This window comes from Chamaea fasciata, unplaced genomic scaffold, assembly GCF_029207755.1.
Source record: "Chamaea fasciata isolate MVZ Bird 193981 ecotype frontalis unplaced genomic scaffold, bChaFas1.0.hap1 SCAF_22, whole genome shotgun sequence".
Taxonomy (NCBI): Eukaryota; Metazoa; Chordata; class Aves; order Passeriformes; family Sylviidae; genus Chamaea; species Chamaea fasciata.
Window position 1 is genome coordinate 3,371,262 of NW_027094107.1, and position 17,673 is coordinate 3,388,934.

General features: G+C 51.2%; 1 protein-coding gene across 2 annotated transcripts; it reads left to right on the forward strand.

Moving 5' to 3' along the window:
* Window positions 1–25: 25 nt before the first annotated feature.
* AIFM1 (apoptosis inducing factor mitochondria associated 1) lies at window positions 26–17,145 on the forward strand. Of its 2 annotated transcripts, none has more exons than XM_066202597.1 (18): window positions 26–133; window positions 1,262–1,404; window positions 3,998–4,091; window positions 4,673–4,702; window positions 5,140–5,252; window positions 5,342–5,472; window positions 6,034–6,124; window positions 6,838–6,922; window positions 7,631–7,707; window positions 8,102–8,210; window positions 8,861–8,968; window positions 9,789–9,877; window positions 9,956–10,096; window positions 10,639–10,781; window positions 12,789–12,913; window positions 13,444–13,640; window positions 14,975–16,506; window positions 16,609–17,145. In XM_066202597.1, exons 1-17 carry the CDS (start codon window positions 67–69, stop codon window positions 15,044–15,046), a joined length of 1,815 nt encoding a protein of 604 aa, XP_066058694.1. In that variant the 5' UTR covers window positions 26–66; the 3' UTR covers window positions 15,047–16,506; window positions 16,609–17,145. The 2 variants fall into 2 exon arrangements, with proteins under 2 accessions (XP_066058694.1, XP_066058695.1); XM_066202598.1 differs by lacking the exon at window positions 1,262–1,404 and adding an exon at window positions 2,200–2,327 and having other exon boundaries at window positions 29–133.
* Window positions 17,146–17,673: the final 528 nt, after the last annotated feature.

Here is a 17,673-nt window from a genome sequence, read left to right on the forward strand (position 1 = left end):
GGCGCGTGCGCGGCGGGGCCGGGCCGGGCCGGCGGGGCCGCGACCGAGCGACCGGCGACCGGCGACATGTTCCGCTGCCGCGCGGGCCTGGCGCGCGCCCTGCGCCCCCCGCCGCGGGGACGCGCCCACGCGGGTCAGTGCCGGGACCGGGACCGGGACCGGGGGACACCGGGCGCGATTCCCGCCGCTGCGGCCCGCGGCCCGGGGCTGGCGCAGGCCCGGGGCCGATCCCGACCCGGAGCGGTGTTTGCGGAGGGCACCGGGCCGGGCGGTCATCCCGCGGGGTCGGTGCGGGCACGGCCGTGGCCAGCGCGCTGCGGGAGGGGGCGCGGGCGGCGGAGGTGCGGATGCTTCGGTAGCGGGTTTGGGACAGCGTGACTGACCCGGAGCTGGTTGAGACCTTGGTCGCTTTTCGGGTGCTGGTGACTTTGCTGCGGTTTTTGTCACAAATAGGTGCCTTCAGGCGGGGTGAGGCGGGTTGTGCTCTCAGCGGGCGGGAGCAGGTGTGGGTGGGGATCGGGAGTGACAAACCTCTCCCGGGAGCGGAGCATCGGCCGTGCTGGGAGCAGCGCTCGGAGCCGTCCCCGCCATCGCTCCCCTTAGGAGTGAACTGGGGCGGCCGCTGCTGTGATTTGGTGATGGAGAAATAAGACGAGGTGCAGGGGCTCAGCCACGGGTGCTCCTCGTCCTGCTTGCGCGGCGGGAGGTGCCTGCACCTGGATATGCTCATTTCCACCGGGGATGCCCTTTTTGACAGCAAAACCCCGTTTCTTGCTGGTGGTTTATGCCGTTGGAACGAACTGTGTGAGCAGAGGGAGTTTGGTGCCGGTGTAACCATCCCTGCTGCCCGCCCTGGCCTGGTTAGCTCAGCCTCTGCTTGCTTTTGCTGGAGCCAGGAGCATCCTCGGACAGGAGAGGCCTGGAGAAGGTGTAGGAACCACCAACACACATCTCTGTGCTCGGCCAGCCTCGTGCGGCTGGAGGCTCCAGCTGCAGGCAGTCTTTCCAGCTGCCTAAAGATGCTCCTGCTATCAGTTAGTTCAGTTACCCCTTGATCTTACAGATATTTTGGTCTCCACAGCTGCCTGGAGCCCACTGTTGTGGCTCAGGATAAAGCCCCACCATTGCTCAGATGTGGGGCTGGGTTTTCCAAACAAGGAATTTGTTTGCCTTCAGAACTGACTTAGCCTCTAAATCTCCCGATTTACCTTTGTATTGACAGTGTTTTTGTGTTGTTTCTCCAATAAATTGTGTTCCTTAGGCACGTTGTTGCAGCGCTGGAATGTGTCCCCAGACCTGCAGCTGAGCAGACAAGTGGCTAGCACAGGCGTGCCTGGGAAAAAGGGCAGTAATTCGGTTTTTGTCCTTATTGTGGGCTTGTCCACCTTAGGAGCAGGTGCCTATGTAAGTAGAAAGGTGGTTCCTGGGAAGAAGCCGCAGTCCATCTCTCCTGTCGAGCATTTGCTGTATTCCAGCTCTCTTTATTTACTCAGCTTTTGATCTCTGTAGCTTTCTCTCTGTTTCCTCCTTCAGAAAACTTCAAGGGGAGCTAAATGGAAATTAACTTCTTATGATTACTTGGGTTTTAACTGTAATTTCAGTTACCTTTTAAGTTTTTTTACCTTAAAGGCACTCTTGGGTTTTTTTTGTTATGACCAGCCACAGCTCTGTGTTGTCTTCTATGGGACAAAAAATTCCTTGCCAAATCTCAGTTCAGAACATTTGTTTAACTTGTGTAAGTAAACCAAATCAACACCCAGCTGGGGAGCATTTATATTCTGCTTGAAAAGGATAAAGGTTTTCAGCCTCACGGAAAGAGTAAATGACATTCCCAGAGAGCTGAAGAGTATCAGCATTGCCTGGGAGTGGATAGATCCCAGGTTTACACCACACAAATCTTCATTTCCAAGCTCTTTCTTTAGGAGGATCACATTCATTAAAAGTTCCAAAACCCACTTTTCTCCTAAGGAAGCTCCTGGGAAAGGGGGAAAAAAATTCAAAATAGCACATGGAAGAAAAATATTTACCTATTTCCTTTAAATATAATTCTTCCCTGTGCCCCGCTGCCCTTTTTTTTGGCAGACAAGGTAGCTGAAATTACAAAGCACACTCTGCTTTTCCCAGACCTGTTTAATCAAGAATCCTTCCTAATATTCAGCTCTTTCCCTCTTCTTTTCCATTGCCTGTCTTCCCCTGCAGTTTTGCAATACCATCAGCTAAGATGCCCTTCTAGATCCCTGACGTCTTCAGGTGTTCCTGGCAAAGCTGGCAGCAACCTCTTGTTATATTTAATAGTGGGAGGAGCAGCCACTGGAGCAGGAGTTTATGTAAGACGTTTCACTAAAGGTGTTTGTGGGGTGGGAGGGTGGAGGGAGGGTACCTATCTGTACCTCCCACCCTGTAACCCTTCACTTCCAGCCCTCTTTGTGCTCCCTGGCCTCAGGTACTTCATTTTCAAGGGACATTGCCAAATAATTGAAGATTACAAATTGAATATTCTCAAGTGGTGCAGTTTTTAGTGGGGAAACCTGCCTTTGATTAACCTTTCCACATTAAGTAAATCTAAACTCAAACTGGCCAACTTTGGTTTGTGACTGTGTGAGGGTACAAATTATTAATTATTGCACCTCTCCTGATATCAGTAATGCTGGCATGCATAAAAGGAAATAATACCTGAATATAAATGTGCTAAAGGGAAGGCAAGAAAACTTGTCCAACTTGGTGATTTCCTCAGGGAAGTGTACTGAAACATCCCCCCATGTCCTGGCAAAGTGTAGTTCTGCTTCTGACTAGAAAGAATTTGACATCATCCCATTGGAAATATCCTCAAGGCCTGATCTGATGTTTTTCCTGTGCATAGCAATGATTTTTCCTCAAGGATCGGATTTAATTTGCTGTATGCTGCCCTTTGGACTAGCTTAAAACCTTCCTGATTCTGCTTGTAAAAGCCGAGGTGGTTTGTTAACCTTGTCTTTTCTGTCTTTGAGCAAAAGGCTTTAAAAATACCTTTATCTTAAATTTTCTAAACACCAACAAGTTCTTGTTTTCTAATATTTCTGACATTTCTCCAGTTCCCTGGACAGGCTTTTGTCCTGTGCTGTTTTGTTTGTGCCTGGCATTAAATTCCTCCATTCTTGTTTGAGACTATTTGCTATGAAACACCAACTTGTGAGGATTGGCAAATGAAATTTGATGTCATTAGCAAGGCTGGGTTTTGCCTCAAAGAAAGGTTTGCTTCCCTCTAAGTTTTTACCTTTGGGGAAAAATACTGTACTCTGACCTGCTCCCAGCACTCCCAGTGTCTTCAGCTCCTGTCCATTACCAGCTTTTCTTGGAAGTTAATGTGACGTAAGAGATGTTCCCTCCTTGTCTGTACCAGTAAATTGTACATGCAGGCTCTGCTTATGCTGTATCCCAAGTTTCACAGTCAAATAAACAGGTCAGCATTCAGCTGGAAGGGATTCCGTGTCCAAAGGCCAGTGCCTGGAGCAGCCCCACTCCCGTGGCTCAAGGCCCTGCTAATGTCAGGGGTGTCCTGCCCCCACTGTGCCTAGGGAAAGCCAGTCAGGTTGTTGGCTCTGCCCAGCTGCTCTGGGCTTTGGAAGCTGGGAGATGCTTTTTCTTTGGATTTGTCTTCCATTTCTGCAGCCTTGTGTTGTTTCATGGCCCAGCTTGCATGTGGTCTTGGGGCTGGTTTGGCTGCATTTCCTTCATTGGAGCTGGTTCCCCTTGGAACAGGTGTGCAGCCAAACACCTGCAGGAAGGTTCATTGCTTCTGGGAAGCAGCCAGACATCCAAGGCTCATCACCAGGTGGGGCAGGTCATTTTCTGAATACATTCCCAATGGACGCCTTGTCCAGGGAGGTGTATTTTTGCCACACATGTTGCTACTGGCTTTTCCAGCACCTGGGGTAGTCAAAAGACTGTCAGGGGCAGCAGCAGGATGGTGCCTTGGGGCTGTAAGTGTACAAGGTGAATGTCCCCTGTCTCTCTACAGGTGTACAGAACAGTGCAGGAGAGCAAAGAGCGACATGCCAGCCGGCTTTTGAGGTTGTCCAAGCTATCCCAAGATGATCAATCCTCTGCCTCGGGTGGGTACCAGCCTGCCAGGTTGAGGGCTGGCTCTGTTTTTCATGAGCTTGAGGCCTCCAAAACAAACAGAACAGAGCCTCTCTGGAATCACAGATGTGCCTTTGTAGGGTCGCACCTCCCAGTGTGTGCCGTTGTTTCGAATTCCCATTCAATGCCAGGTTGGACAGAGCTTGGAGCAACCTGGCCTAGTGGAAGGTGTGCCTGCCCATGGCAGGGGGGTGGAATTGGATGGGCTTTAAGGTCTCTCCTAACCCAACCCATTCTGGCATTCTTCTGTGTCTTCCCAGCACAGAAGACAGTGCTGGTTCCATGACCCAGAACAGGCTGTTTTACAGACCATCCTGAGGATGAAGTAGGATGTCTCCTGGGCCTCATTTCTGTCATTTACTCCTTCTGTGATAAAAAGAGAAAAGAGTAAGCCCTGCTTCTGGCCTTTACCTTTGCACAGTCTGGCAAGGACACTGATTCCAGAGGGGCTCTTTCCCTTGCTGGTGGAGAGCCTGGAGTCAGCCCTGAACTGCAGCTCCCAAACCAGAGCCTGTGCTCCGCTGACTTAAGCCATGTCTTTCTTCCCTTTCAGGTGCAGGTGCTGCTCCTCAGGGCACAGCAGGTGAGTTCTGGCGCTAATACTAAACTGCCTGGTTTGTGCCTGCCCACGGATTAACCGTATGTTGCTCAGCAACAGGACCTGCCTTTAGGAGGAGGTGCCTTCTCCAGGAACTCAAAAGTTGTCTCCTTGAACAAAATTACAGTAAAACGTAATTGGCCTTCTGTGGAACTTCCCTTTCTTATAAACTGTTCACTGGTTGGCCAGTGCAGAGTTTCAGGCTTGCTTAGAAAAAACAGTTTGCTGAAATCTGACTGATTTCTGCAGGGAGCAGCTTTGGGGGAAGGAGCAGTGGGGTTCTTGGGAAGGGTACTGGGGCAGAAGGAGGGCAATTTCCAAAGGAAGTCTGGATGTGGAAGGTCCTTCATGACATACTCTGTGCCCTGGGACTGGGCCGTGTGCCTGTATTTGCAGTAAGTTGTCCCATCTGTCACCTGCAGCTCCGGGCACTCATCTCAAGGTCCCATCCCACGTCCCTTTCCTGCTCATCGGGGGAGGAACTGCTGCTTTTGCTGCTGCCAGATCCATCCGGGCCCGTGACCCCGGAGCGCGGGTAAGAGCTGTCTCCTGCTCTGGAGCCTGTGTGTGTGCTACTCTTTGCCTGCTCTCACTCCAGCCGATGTGTTTCCTGGCCAATTAAAGGTGCTGATTGTGTCTGAAGATCCTGCCCTGCCCTACATGCGTCCACCCCTTTCCAAAGAACTGTGGTTTTCCGATGATCCCAATGTGACGCAGACATTGCGGTTCAAGCAGTGGAACGGCAAGGAGAGGAGGTACGTGGTACGGCAGGTGACAGGGCAAAGGAGAGTGGTTAGTGACTAGGTGACAATGACCAAACTGTTTTTGAGGGAGGACCACCAGCCAGTGGAGCGCTGAGGGGCAGGAAGGGTGTGTTGGTGCTGGCAGGGGTTGAGGAATTCTGCTTCCCAGCAGAGCTCGCTCAGTACTCAATACCTCATGAACTTTGCTGGGATTCCCCTTAGACATGTCCCTTTATGGGCAGGAGTCCTGGGAAATAAGTTAATAAAGGTGAAGTTCCACAGATTAGAGCAGAGGTCCAGGGACACGGGATCACACTTGATTTTTGAGACTTCTGTGATTAAGCCTTACGTGGTAGTTGGACTTTATGATCTTTTCCAACCTGACCAATCCTATGATTCGATGATCCAAACCCTCGGACTTCAACAGTGAGAAGACTCTAATTCTTAAAAATAGATATATAATTGTGGAGCTTGTTATGGATGCACAGAGCTGTCATTGTCTTGTTGGAGAACAGCTGGATTTCTGGTATCCCAGAGCAAGGGGAACCTGTTTGATAAGGGATCTTTTCTCAGTATCTATTTCCAGCCGCCGTCTTTCTACGTGCCTGTAGAGGACCTGCCTTCTGTGGAAAATGGTGGGGTGGCAGTTCTGCCTGGCAAGAAGGTGGGTACAGCACTGGCTGTTGTTCCTACAGCTCTTCCTGAGCAGAGCCTGCACTCATAAGCTGGTACTGAACCACTGGAGTTGAAGGAGGAGTTGGCTGGGAAGGGAATTTGGATAAGTTTGGGAAAAATGTGATGGAGCAGAGATTGTGCTAATCTGAAGTGAGGTTTGAAAGCGGGAGAAGCCAAGAGAAATAGCACTGTGCTGAGGGAAGATGATGATGAAGAGAGAAGGATAAGTTTGGAGTCTGGGCTTGGGACAAAAATATGTAGACCTTAGAGATGGGGTGTGACAATTGGGTACTGGGATGTGTGGGCTGGAGTTGAGGAAAGCACAGAGACTCAGGTAGTGGGTGATAAGGTGAGCAGGAGCACTGTGCCAAAGCAGAAGGAAGGTGGAGAAATTCATGATGAACTTTCTAAAATATTTATATCCTCAGTTGTTTGTATGTTGCTATGTAAATGTCAGTGATTCCTTTTCCTGCTGGGCTGTGCTGTGTCTGAGCCCATTTCACACTCAGATCCTGGGAAGATCAACCTGAGTTATGGTGATTCCCGAAAAAGTTGTCTCAATTCCCACTTCCAGTCCTCTCACTTCCCCACTTCTGTCCCCACCCTAAACCTAAAGGTGGGAGAATGTTAATTCCAAGTTTGCAAATCTGCTCAGTAGTCCATGAAGTGAAGAACTGGAGCTCACCTGGGTTCCTCTTGCAGGTTGTGCACATGGATGTCAGAGGGAACACAGTGAAGCTCAATGATGGGACCCAGATATCCTATGACAAATGTCTCATTGCCACTGGTAAGTGCTGTGTTTTTTCTCTTGTTCCTGGGCTTGTGCCAGGCTTTTCATTTCAGTGACATTTAGCTAGAGATAAATTCTCTAGAGTACCTCCCCTGTGGAGCCAAGCTGAGAGAACTGGAAAAGAGAAGGTTTTGGGGAGATCTTTGAGCCTTCCAGTGCCTAAAGGGGCTCCCAAGAGGGCTGGAGAGGGACTTTGGACAAGGGTCTGGAGTGACAGGACAGTGGGGAATGCCAGAGGGCAGGGTTAGGTGGGACACTGGGAAGGAATTCTTCCTAGGTATGTGTTGCCCAGAGCAGCTGTGGCTGTCTTATCCCTGAAAGTGTCCAATGCCAGGTTGGACGGGGCTTGGAGCAACCTGGGATAGGGGAAGTTGTCCCTGCCCATAGCAGGCAGTGGAAGTAACTCAAACTATTCCATGATTCTTTGGTTCTGTTTGAGAAGTCATCTCTGCAGTGTCAAACATGATGTGGAGCAGTCATGTGAAGGACAGTTGTGCAGACAGCTGTCTGGGTGCTGGGTTTTTCACCTGCCTTGCATCATCAGATTTGTTGGGACATTCAGGCAGCAACAAGGATACTGCAATATTCCCATACTGGAACAGTTTGGGAAGCACAATTGAGATCTGAGACAGCTTTGCACTGTCTGGATATCCAGTGTCATGGCTGTGGTGGCATTAGTCTCCCTTCTCTCCTCATTGTGCCCAGGGGGATCCCCAAGGAACCTGCCTGCCATCGAAAGAGCAGGAAAGGATGTGCAGAAAAGGCTGACCCTGTTCCGAAAGGTAACCTCCAGGTGCTGCCAGCCCCAGTGAGGCTTAACAAATCAGAGCCACTTACCACTGTTTTCAGTTTGTAGACTCTTCTGCTTTGGGTTGGGATGGTCCTGCCTTGTCACTGCTTCCCTCAGATGGTGCCCAGGAATCCATTGCCTGCTTATTCTTTTTCCCAGGGAGGAAACCAGGGTAGAGTCTGCTCAACCACTCACCTGCTTGCCTCAGCCTGAGAGCTGTAACAGTGTGTGGGATTATGGGGTTTAGATATTTTTTTTAAATTTTCCCTCCTCTGTGACTTTGCTGCACCTTCCAAAGTGAATAAAAGCCTTTGAATATGATCAGAATGCTTTCTGCTGCCATTCCTGTTAGAGAGGTTTGGAAATGGGGGTAAATGTTCTTTCAGATCGAGGACTTCCGAAGGCTGGAGAAGATTTCCAGGGAAGTCAAGTCCATCACAATAATTGGTGGTGGTTTCCTCGGCAGTGAGCTGGCCTGCGCTCTGGGAAGAAGAGGTGAGTGTGTGTCCCCAGCTGTGACAGGCACTGAGTGGCAGTAGCCTCACATTAGAAACATCTTTTCAGTCCCCAGCTGCTCAGTTTTTTGCACAGACTCTGTGTTTGCCTAAAGGAAACAACACACACGTGTTTTGTTGCCTGCGTGGCCAAGGTTTTCCAGTCTCTCCCTCATCAGCTGCCCAGCATCCCCTGACCACAGAGCTGGGAGCTCTGCAGGCTAGTGTGAGCTGCAAAGTCATTCCACCCTCAGAAAAGTCACATTTGTTCTTTGTGCTCAACGCCACCCTCAAACTATGATTTTGGGGTTGGAACTGGATGATCTTTAAGGTCCCTTCCAACCCAAAGCATTGCATAATTCTGTGATTTCAAAGAGGTGGTGAGCAGCTGGATTCTAACTGTCAGTGTGTGCGTAGGGCCTTTATGGTAACTTTTTAAGTTTTTGCCAAAATACCAAGCATTTCCACTAAAAGTCTGTTATCTAGACTTCACAGGTGTATGTGAAACAGTAGTCAGTCACTTTGTGATTCCTTGGGAGTCAGAACTCCCAGATTTGGAAACTTCTGTCAGGCTCCTTGTGTAAAGTAAAGCATGTATATCCCAACATCTGCTGCTGCTCTTTATCCTGCTGCTCCATGCTTCCCTTCCAGCCCGAACCCGAGGCCTGGAGGTGATCCAGCTGTTTCCAGAGAATGGCAACATGGGCAAAGTCCTGCCCGAATATCTGAGCAACTGGACCACGGAGAAAGTCAGAAGAGGTGAAGCTGCTGAGCGCGTTTGGGCTGGTGGCTGCTGGGCAGCTGCTCCTGGGGACATCCAGCTCCCTTGTGTTCCTGGAGCATTGGGAGGGCTGGGTCCTGCAAAGTGGGGCCCAGGTGCAGCACAGGGGAAGTTTCAGTTCAGGAAGCTTGGGCAGCACAGAGCTGCCATGAATCCTGGCCTTCTTGGCAGTTCCTCTGGGGAGGCTGAGCAAACAGCCTTGCTGATGCCAGTGAGGCTTTCCTTCCCTGTGGCTGTTTCCCTGGAATGATCTCTGTGCCCGTGCACAGACCTGAGTCAGGCCAGGTGCTGTAGTGTTTAGCTGATAAAGTCAGTAAGATCTAAGACACCTTTTTCCATTTGCTGCATTAAGTGCAAAATAACCTTGTGCATTGGGAAGTGGAGAGGGAGAGAGGGAGGAGGAATGTCACTGGGGTGTGGATTGCAGGGCCTGATAACCCACAGGTCTGAGTTACTTTCTTCTTTGGAAGCTGCTTTGTTGGACCTCTGGGTCTGGCTGTGGCACAGCAATAGGTAATTGAGTGTCCTTAGCTCCTGAGCACCTGTTTTAGGTAATTCTTTTGGATGTGGCCTTGTCATCACATGAGATGTACTTTGGATTGTCATTTAAGCAGCTTTCAGGCTTTTTAGCTGGGTTTCTCCTCGTGCTTCCCCCAGAGCTGCACTAGCACACACAGCAAAGCTTGGGTGGGCTCTGTCTTGGTTCCTCACCTGGCATCTGTCTGCACCAACCACCTGCTGCAGGTGGGATCTGCCCAGCCCTGACCAGGCAGTGAGGTGTCCTGTCCTCATTTCCAGAGGGGGTCAATGTCCTGCCCAATGCTGTGGTCAAATCCGTCTCTGTCTCCGGCAACCGACTGGTGATTAAACTGAAGGATGGCCGGAAGGTAAATGGGAAAGCAGGGAGAGGGTCATGTTTGCAGGGGCATGCAGGGAATTAATCCTAATTCTGCATTCCCAAACAGGTGGAGACAGATCACATTGTGGCCGCAGTGGGGCTGGAGCCCAATGTGGAACTGGCCAAATCAGCAGGGCTGGAGGTGGACTCGGACTTCGGGGGGTTCCGGGTGAACGCAGAGCTGCAGGCGCGCTCCAACATCTGGGTGGTGAGTGTGGGCACAGCTTCCCACAACATCTGGGTGGTGAGTGTGGGCACAGCCTCCCAGTGCTGCTGCTGCACTGGGACACATGGAGTGACAGGAGAAGGTGAACGGGGTGAACAGGAGCGAGTAAGGAGAGTAAGGAGAGCAGTTGTAGCACAGGCCCAGAGCCTGGTCAGGCGCTGCAGCTGCCTTGTTGCCGTGGTAACCATGGCAAGTTTGGAATATTTATGCTGTGTAAGAGGAGTTGGGGTAACCTAAAGATAGCCTGGATCACTTGCTTGCATAAGAGTCCCTTGGTGGGCGTTGAGACTTTGATTCCTCTGGAAAACGTACCTCATGCTGGTTCATTTTTCCAAAGATCAGGGAAAAATGCTGAGAAACTGGGAGTTGTGTAGTCCAAGGAGTGGGATGAGGTAGTGGTGGTGTTTGGGCTTTGTCAGAAAAACTCAGTTCCTTTTTCCACTTGTTCTCTTCCCGATGTTTTTTGTTCGGGCACTGGTGGAAGCTTTCCCTGTCGTGGTGCTCATGGGATGGTTCTTTCCAAGGCAGGGGATGCTGCCTGCTTTTATGACATCAAACTGGGCCGGAGGCGTGTGGAGCACCATGATCACGCCGTGGTGAGCGGGAGACTGGCTGGAGAAAACATGACAGGAGCTGCAAAGCCATACTGGCATCAGTCCATGTTCTGGTAATGGTCCTTTCCTCTTTGGGGGTTCCTTGTATGGCCACATTGCAGAATGTGGACAAGATACACCTTGGGGAGTGTCTGTTTCCCAAGAGGAGTGAAACCACCTCAGTAAACATCTTGTACAGCTTCATGTTCCTAAAGCTTAGGGCAGAGGAGGTATTTGAGCATTTGCTGCTCTGCCCTCACCTCCCTCAAGTGTTTTTCCTTCCTGCAGATCACAGTTTCTCCCTGAACAAGTCCCATTCTACAGAGCAAGGAACAATACAGAACAGCCCTTTCCTCAGAGCAGACTGATTTACAGGCTGAATTTAGCAGCAGCTTTTCTGTTACGATTATCTGAAGTTCCCCAGCCCAATCTGTGGGTCTTAGTGTTGCACTTTGCTGAACTGATGTTTTTAGTGGCAAAGCATTGTTGCATCCAGGTTTACCTGAAAAGTTGTTTTCCAGAGAGAGGTATCAGGAAAATGGGCTATTTGGCTATATTTTCCTGAAGTTATTTTTAAAATAAAATGAATGAAAACAGAAAAACAAAACAAAAAAAAGCCCCACAAAAGATTAAAATCCAAAAGGCTGTTAGCTCAGCCCAATTAAAAAGCCCAAATCCTGTTTGTTAACAGAATTTCAAATATGGGTAAAAGTTTTAGTTTTCTCAGGGAAATCCCCACAGAAAATAGTTAGTTATGACTTGCTGTCACTTACCTGAACTCTTGGTCTGTCCTGCCTGGACTCGGCACCCAGAGCATTTCTCATTTCACTTTTGAACAAGAAACATAGAGCCACAGAATTCTTGAGGTTGGGAAGAACTTCAGAGGTCATCAAGTGCAGCTAAGGACACAGAGACAGCCATTTTGCAGGGCTGCTTTCCCCTGGGATGCTCTCTGCCATGACCAGATGCAGGTGAAGGAGGGCTGTGAGTTGCAGCCCTGTGTTTGTTGGCAGGTGTCACACTGTGCCAGCTCTCACAGAGTGACACTTCCTTTGCCTTTGCTGAAAAGCTGGGAAATGACAGGAATTCCTCATGCATTTTGTCGGTATGCTCTCTTGGAGAGAAGGCTGTGTGAAGACCTCACAGCATCTTCCAGGGTCTGAAGGGGCTGCAAGGAAGCTGGAGAGGGACTGGAGTGACAGGACAAGGGGGAGTGGCTCCAAACTGACAGAGGGGAAATTTAAGTTCAAGATACAGAAGAAATCCTTCCCTCTGAGGGTGAGACCCTGGCACAGGTTGCACAGAGAAGCTGTGGCTTCCCCCGGGATCCCTGGAAGTGTCCAAGGCCAGGCTGGATGGAGCTTGGAGCAATCTGGGATAGTGGAAGGTGTCCCTGCCCCATGGTAGAGGAGTGGAATGAAATGGGTTTTGAGGTCCCTCCCAACTCAAATCATTCCATGATCTCTCCTGAGCTCTAGCTGATCACAGCTGCCATGTTACTGGTGTTCCTTGCAGTAACCCCAGTCTGTGCTGGAGGATTCTGGCCGGGGAAGTCATGTTGTACATTCATGGTTTGTGATGCACCTGTTTCCTCAGCATCCTGGGAAACACTTCAGACACCTGGTATGTACTGGTGCCAAACCACAGCTGCTCTGTCTCCTATCAGCACCCCAGTTCAGATCCAGGTGCCCAGTTCAAGAAGATGTTAGGGCAAGGTTTTCTTCTCTTTAGTCTTTTCTAAATGCTTTCAAAAATATTCACCGAATGATTGTCCATGCTGCCAAGCCTGGTGTGGATGACAGCACTGCCAGAAGCTGGGAAGCCTCCAGCTGCCTTCCAGGGAGCAGGCCTGAAAGATTTCAGTTTTGGTCAGTGAGCTGGTTTTTCTGAAGCTCATGGCCGTGGGCTTGTCATGTCTTGACTCCTTGCTCCACCTGTGTGTGCAGAGGAGATTGTGTCTCAGTCAGTGTCCAGCATCACCCATGCCACGCTGGACTAAGGAGTGGAGCATGGATGGATGGAACTGCCTTGGATTTGTCTCACTACTGCCACAAATTACTTTATTCTCACTTCATTACTAGGAGTGATCTGGGCCCCAACGTGGGGTACGAAGCCATTGGCCTTGTGGACAGCAGTTTGCCCACAGTGGGAGTGTTTGCCAAGGCGACAGCAAAGGACACGCCAAAAAGTGCGACAGAACAGTCAGGTAAGGACTGGGGAGCTCCTGCATGTGCTGGTGTGGGGACTACAGGGTCACCCTGACCTCAAGGCATTGTTTCCACAAGGAAACAGCAGTCTGCTGTCTCATTTCTGGACCAAGCTTTAAAGGCTGGCTTTTATATTAAAATGTGATTAAAACACAACATTCCTCCAAGAAGGTATTGGGCAACGCCTCTACTGCCATGCAGACTTTCCCAGGGAAATCTGATCTTCTCCATGGCAGTAGAATGATCAGTTTGGGACAACTGAGACTGTAGATCCAAGCATGTTTATTTTGTATCCACTGCCTGGAGCAAGCAGACTGTGCTATCCTTTGGCTTTGGCGGTGGAAGTTGGGGATTGTCAGTTTTGTGCTCCATGTTGGGATTGTTTCATCCTTGTGTTAATGAAACTTAACTTTTGGGGAACACAACTTAAAGGAGAACACCTTAGGCTCCTGCAGAACATGCTCTTGAGTCTGCTCCCATCATTACATGTCCTGCACTGGGCGTGTGACTCCTCCTATTTCTGCCTTAGGGACTGGAATTCGATCTGAGAGCGAAACGGAAGCAGAAGCCTCAGAAGTTCAGATCTCTCAAAGCTCTTCACCGATGCCTCAAGTCCCAAAGCAAGGAGAAGATTACGGCAAAGGTGTCATTTTCTACCTCAGGGATAAAGTCGTGGTGGGAATCGTGTTGTGGAACATCTTCAACAGGATGCCCATTGCTCGGAAGGTCAGTGCAGGGCGAGGATGACGGACAGTGGGGTTTGCTAGAGTGGGGCTTTTCTTGTGGAAAAAATCAATCTGTCTATTCAAAGTGAGGATAAATAAAGGCAGATGCTCTGTCTGGTGCAGAGCTGGGCAGTATCCAGTGGGAGCACTGTTCCAGGTGAATTAGGGGAGTTGTCCCTGTGCTTTTTTGTATGTTTGCAAATTTTTTACAGAAATAACTCAAATCAGGTGTGTGCTCCAAGTCTTGCCTTGCCGTGGCTGAAATTCCAGGTCTGTAGTAAGTACAGGCCGGAGTCACAGTGATGGCGCAGGAGTGAAGTGTCCCATCCTTGTGCTGCTTTGTCCCGTGTCCAAGTGTCTGAAACAGTCTCAAATGTCACCATCCCAGAAACAGCCACCATGGCAAGGCTGGAGCAGCCCTGAGCAGGGGCTTGGTGTGGCCTGTGGCCTGTCCCGGACCTCCCAGCTCAGCTGAGTCAGACCTGGGTCAGGTTTTAATACCTTTGAAGAATTTCAGTTGTTTAAACTGGGAGTGATCCCACACTACCCTCAGGTGATCTGTCCCAAGACAAACTATTCATGGTGGAAGTCTTTGTTGATACATAATCTGAAGATGCAGTTGAAACATGTTGCTTCTGCCATCCCCATGGAACGGAGGTCCTTCCTTCCTTCCTTCCTTCCTTCCTTCCTTCCTTTCCTTCCTTTCCTTCCTTTCCTTCCTTTCCTTCCTTTCCTTCCTTTCCTTCCTTCCTTTCCTTCCTTTCCTTCCTTTCCTTCCTCCCTCCCTCCCTTTCCTCCCTTTCCTCCCTTTCCTCCCTTTCCTCCCTTTCCTCCCTTTCCTCCCTTTCCTCCCTTTCCTCCCTTTCCTCCCTTTCCTCCCTTTCCTCCCTTTCCTCCCTTTCCTCCCTTTCCTTCCTTTCCTTCCTTTCCTTCCTTTCCTTCCCTTAGCAGTCCGTACCTTAAACTCATGGTCTCTTCATCTTGTCCAAAAGTTGCAGGTTCAAGCCAGGTATCCTGGCTCCAAGTCAGTGCCAGGCTCACCTTTGCAGAGCTGAATCACTTTTTAAAACACTTGTTCTCCCTGGCTGTAAAGGGAAACCCAGAAACAAGTCCCACAGGGACAGGAGGTTCGTTTTCCTGCTGTTTCTGTAGGCAGGTGATGGTACATTTAAGACTCCCATATGAATTTGGGTGTAGAAAGTGCTGTTGTGTTGTGGCTGTCTCAGTCTGGTGCTTCAGAGAGGCTCCAGGGAGTTCCTGGCATTGGCTGTGACAGTCCTGCAGCACTGGTACTTTATGGGATGTGCAGGACTTAATGTGTTCTCCTTCCTCCAGATCATCAAAGATGGGGAGGAGCATGAGGACCTCAATGAAGTAGCAAAGCTTTTCAACATCCACGAAGACTGAACTCCACAGCAGGAACACCTGGAGGGAGTGGGCTGCTGGCTGTGTGCAGCCCTGCAGCTTGAACAGCTTCCTGGGAGCACTTGGGAATATTCCACTCACTCAAGCCCAGTGTTTGCACCAATAAAGTCAGATTGTTCTAGTCACCTGCTCCTTCCTGCACCACTACCTGGCTAGTGAGGAAAGGGGAACATGCTGCCCCGCTGGGGTCAGTTTTCCCTTGTATCAGCCTTGGAGAAGCCTGCAGAACTCCCTCTTTCCTTGCAGGAATTCACACTGGGGAGCAAGCAGGCCTGCAGGCTCTCTGCCTGTTTCTCCAGTCTGTCGAAGCACTCAGCTTGGGGAAATCAATTACCAATCAAAATCAGAGCAGGATGATGAGAAGTGAAACAAATCTTAAAAACCCTTCCACTCCCTCCCCTTCCTTCCTGGCCTCTCCATCCTCCTTCCCATCGTGACAAGGAGATGGGGAATGAGGGCCATGGTCAGTTCATCACATGTTGTTTCTGTCCCTGCCCAGGGTGTGAGGGGTTATAGTCCTTCCCCTGCTCCAGTGTGGGCTCCCTCCCACAGGAGCCAGTGCTCCATGAACTCCAGCATGAGTCCTTCCCACAGGCCGCAGTTAAGTCTTTTATCCCTGAGGTGTCACCACCGTCTCTTCTGGGCTCAACCTTGGCCAGCAGTGGGTGCATCCTGGAGCTGGTGGCGTTGGCTCTGCCGGACATGGGGAAAATTCTGGCAATTTCTCACAGAAGCCACCCCTGTAGCCCCCTCGCTACCAAACCCTGGCCATGCAAACCCAACACACCTGACAACCACATTGGGTGATGCAGGGCCTCATGATGCCCTTGGGCCACTGTGACACTGCAGGGCCTCATGACACCAAGGAGCCACTGTGACACAGCAGGGCCACATCCTGCCCATTGAGTGTTTAAGGAGCCCCCCCTGGGGTACCCACTCAAGCAGAACACCTTGTTCAGGAAGTAGCAGCTTCCCAGGACACCGGTGGAAAAGGAGCCATGGAGGAGCAGAACCCCAGTCCCCAGAGCCCCAAGGAGAGGCACCAGCTGAGAGACGGAGGAAGAGGCCAACAGGATGGCACAAAGCGTACCAGCACCCTGCCCAGGCAGCTGCCTCCATCCCACACCTCTTCCTCCTCCCACCCACAGCTGCGGCAGCCTCAGGGCACCCAGGGCCGGTCCCTGCCCCGGCTGACATCGTCCCGCAGCACCCAGGGCCGGTCCCTGCCCCGGCTGGCATCGTCCCGCAGCACCTTGAGCTCAGGGGGCACCGAGAACCGTCTCCTGGATGAGGAGGGCCGGGAAGAAGGCCCGCAGGGGCGCAGGTCCCGCGCTGGTGGCTCCTCGCAGCCGGCTATCCTGGCCAGCAGAGCCGCAGCCCGTGGCCGGCACCGGCCCGTGAGAAGCTGCCGGGCCTGCAGCGTCCCAGTGGAGCCAGAACCGGTGAGGGCCAAGCACGGAGGCCTGGAGGAGGCTTCCCCTGTCCCAGCAGCTGTTGCTGGGGGAAGCCCAGTGCCCTCTACAAATCCCCATCTCTCTTTCCAGGCCTCCATGAGGAAACCATCTCCCGACCCACAGAGAAAGGCCTCTCACCGTGTCAAGCAGGAAACCCAGACTGAGACCTGGGCACAAGAGGCAGATTCAGCTATTCAATATGCTGAGCAGGAGACACAGACAGATACTGTGGTAGAAGAGGAGAAAAATTCAGCTGCTCCTCTCATGGTTGACCAGGAGACAGAGACTGAGACTCCAACACAAGAGGAGAATTCAGCTTCTCCTCTAGTCACTGACAAGAGGACACAGACCAAGGCCCACAGCTCTGCCTCCTCCACAGGCACTGATGCCTTGGCTAACCAGCAGGCACCCTCCCTGTTCTCCCCGGCGTTCTGGCACTCCCGCACAGCTAGACAGCCTCTTGCTGCCAGTGCCCTGTGGGATCCCAGGGAAAGCCGCTGCTCCAGGCAGCCACAACGTCCTGAGCGCGGCACACCAGAGAAGTGGGGATGGACAGCACTGCCACCCTACTCTTGGCCATGGCTCATTGAGATGAATAAGTTTTAATAAAATATTTCATTTCTCTAATCATGCCCACCTGTGCCTGGTCCATCAGGAGAAAGTCAGCCGCAGGTAAGGCCCGTGCTGAGCAGGAGAGTCCCTGTGCTCCTACAGCCAAGCAGAGCCTCTGCCAGGCTTCAGGTGCTCCAGCTCCTCTGGTTCAGATCCCTGGGCTGGTGCTGGTGGCCAGCCCTCAGCTGAACCCTGTCAGTTCCCTCCTCCCCACCTCCTTCCAAGTGAATATTTCAGATCATAAGTTTGGTGAGTCTTCCCTAAGGCTGCACCTCCTTAGGCTCCTGAGGAACCTCCCCAGTGTAGGAGTAGGAGCACCTCTCCCCTCTTTTTAAGACCTGCCTTGACTGCTCCTGTATCACTTTGGGGAGTTCCTCTTGGTGATGTGTGGGCAAAGCTTTCCTCCTAGTCCTGCCATCAGAGCATTCCTGCTGCCCTTTCTGAGGAACCAAAAAACAAAACTACAGCACTCCCCTGAGCTCCCTCTGCTCCCACAGGGGTGAGTAAAGCCAGTCAGAGACCAGTTGCCCCACAGACGGGTTA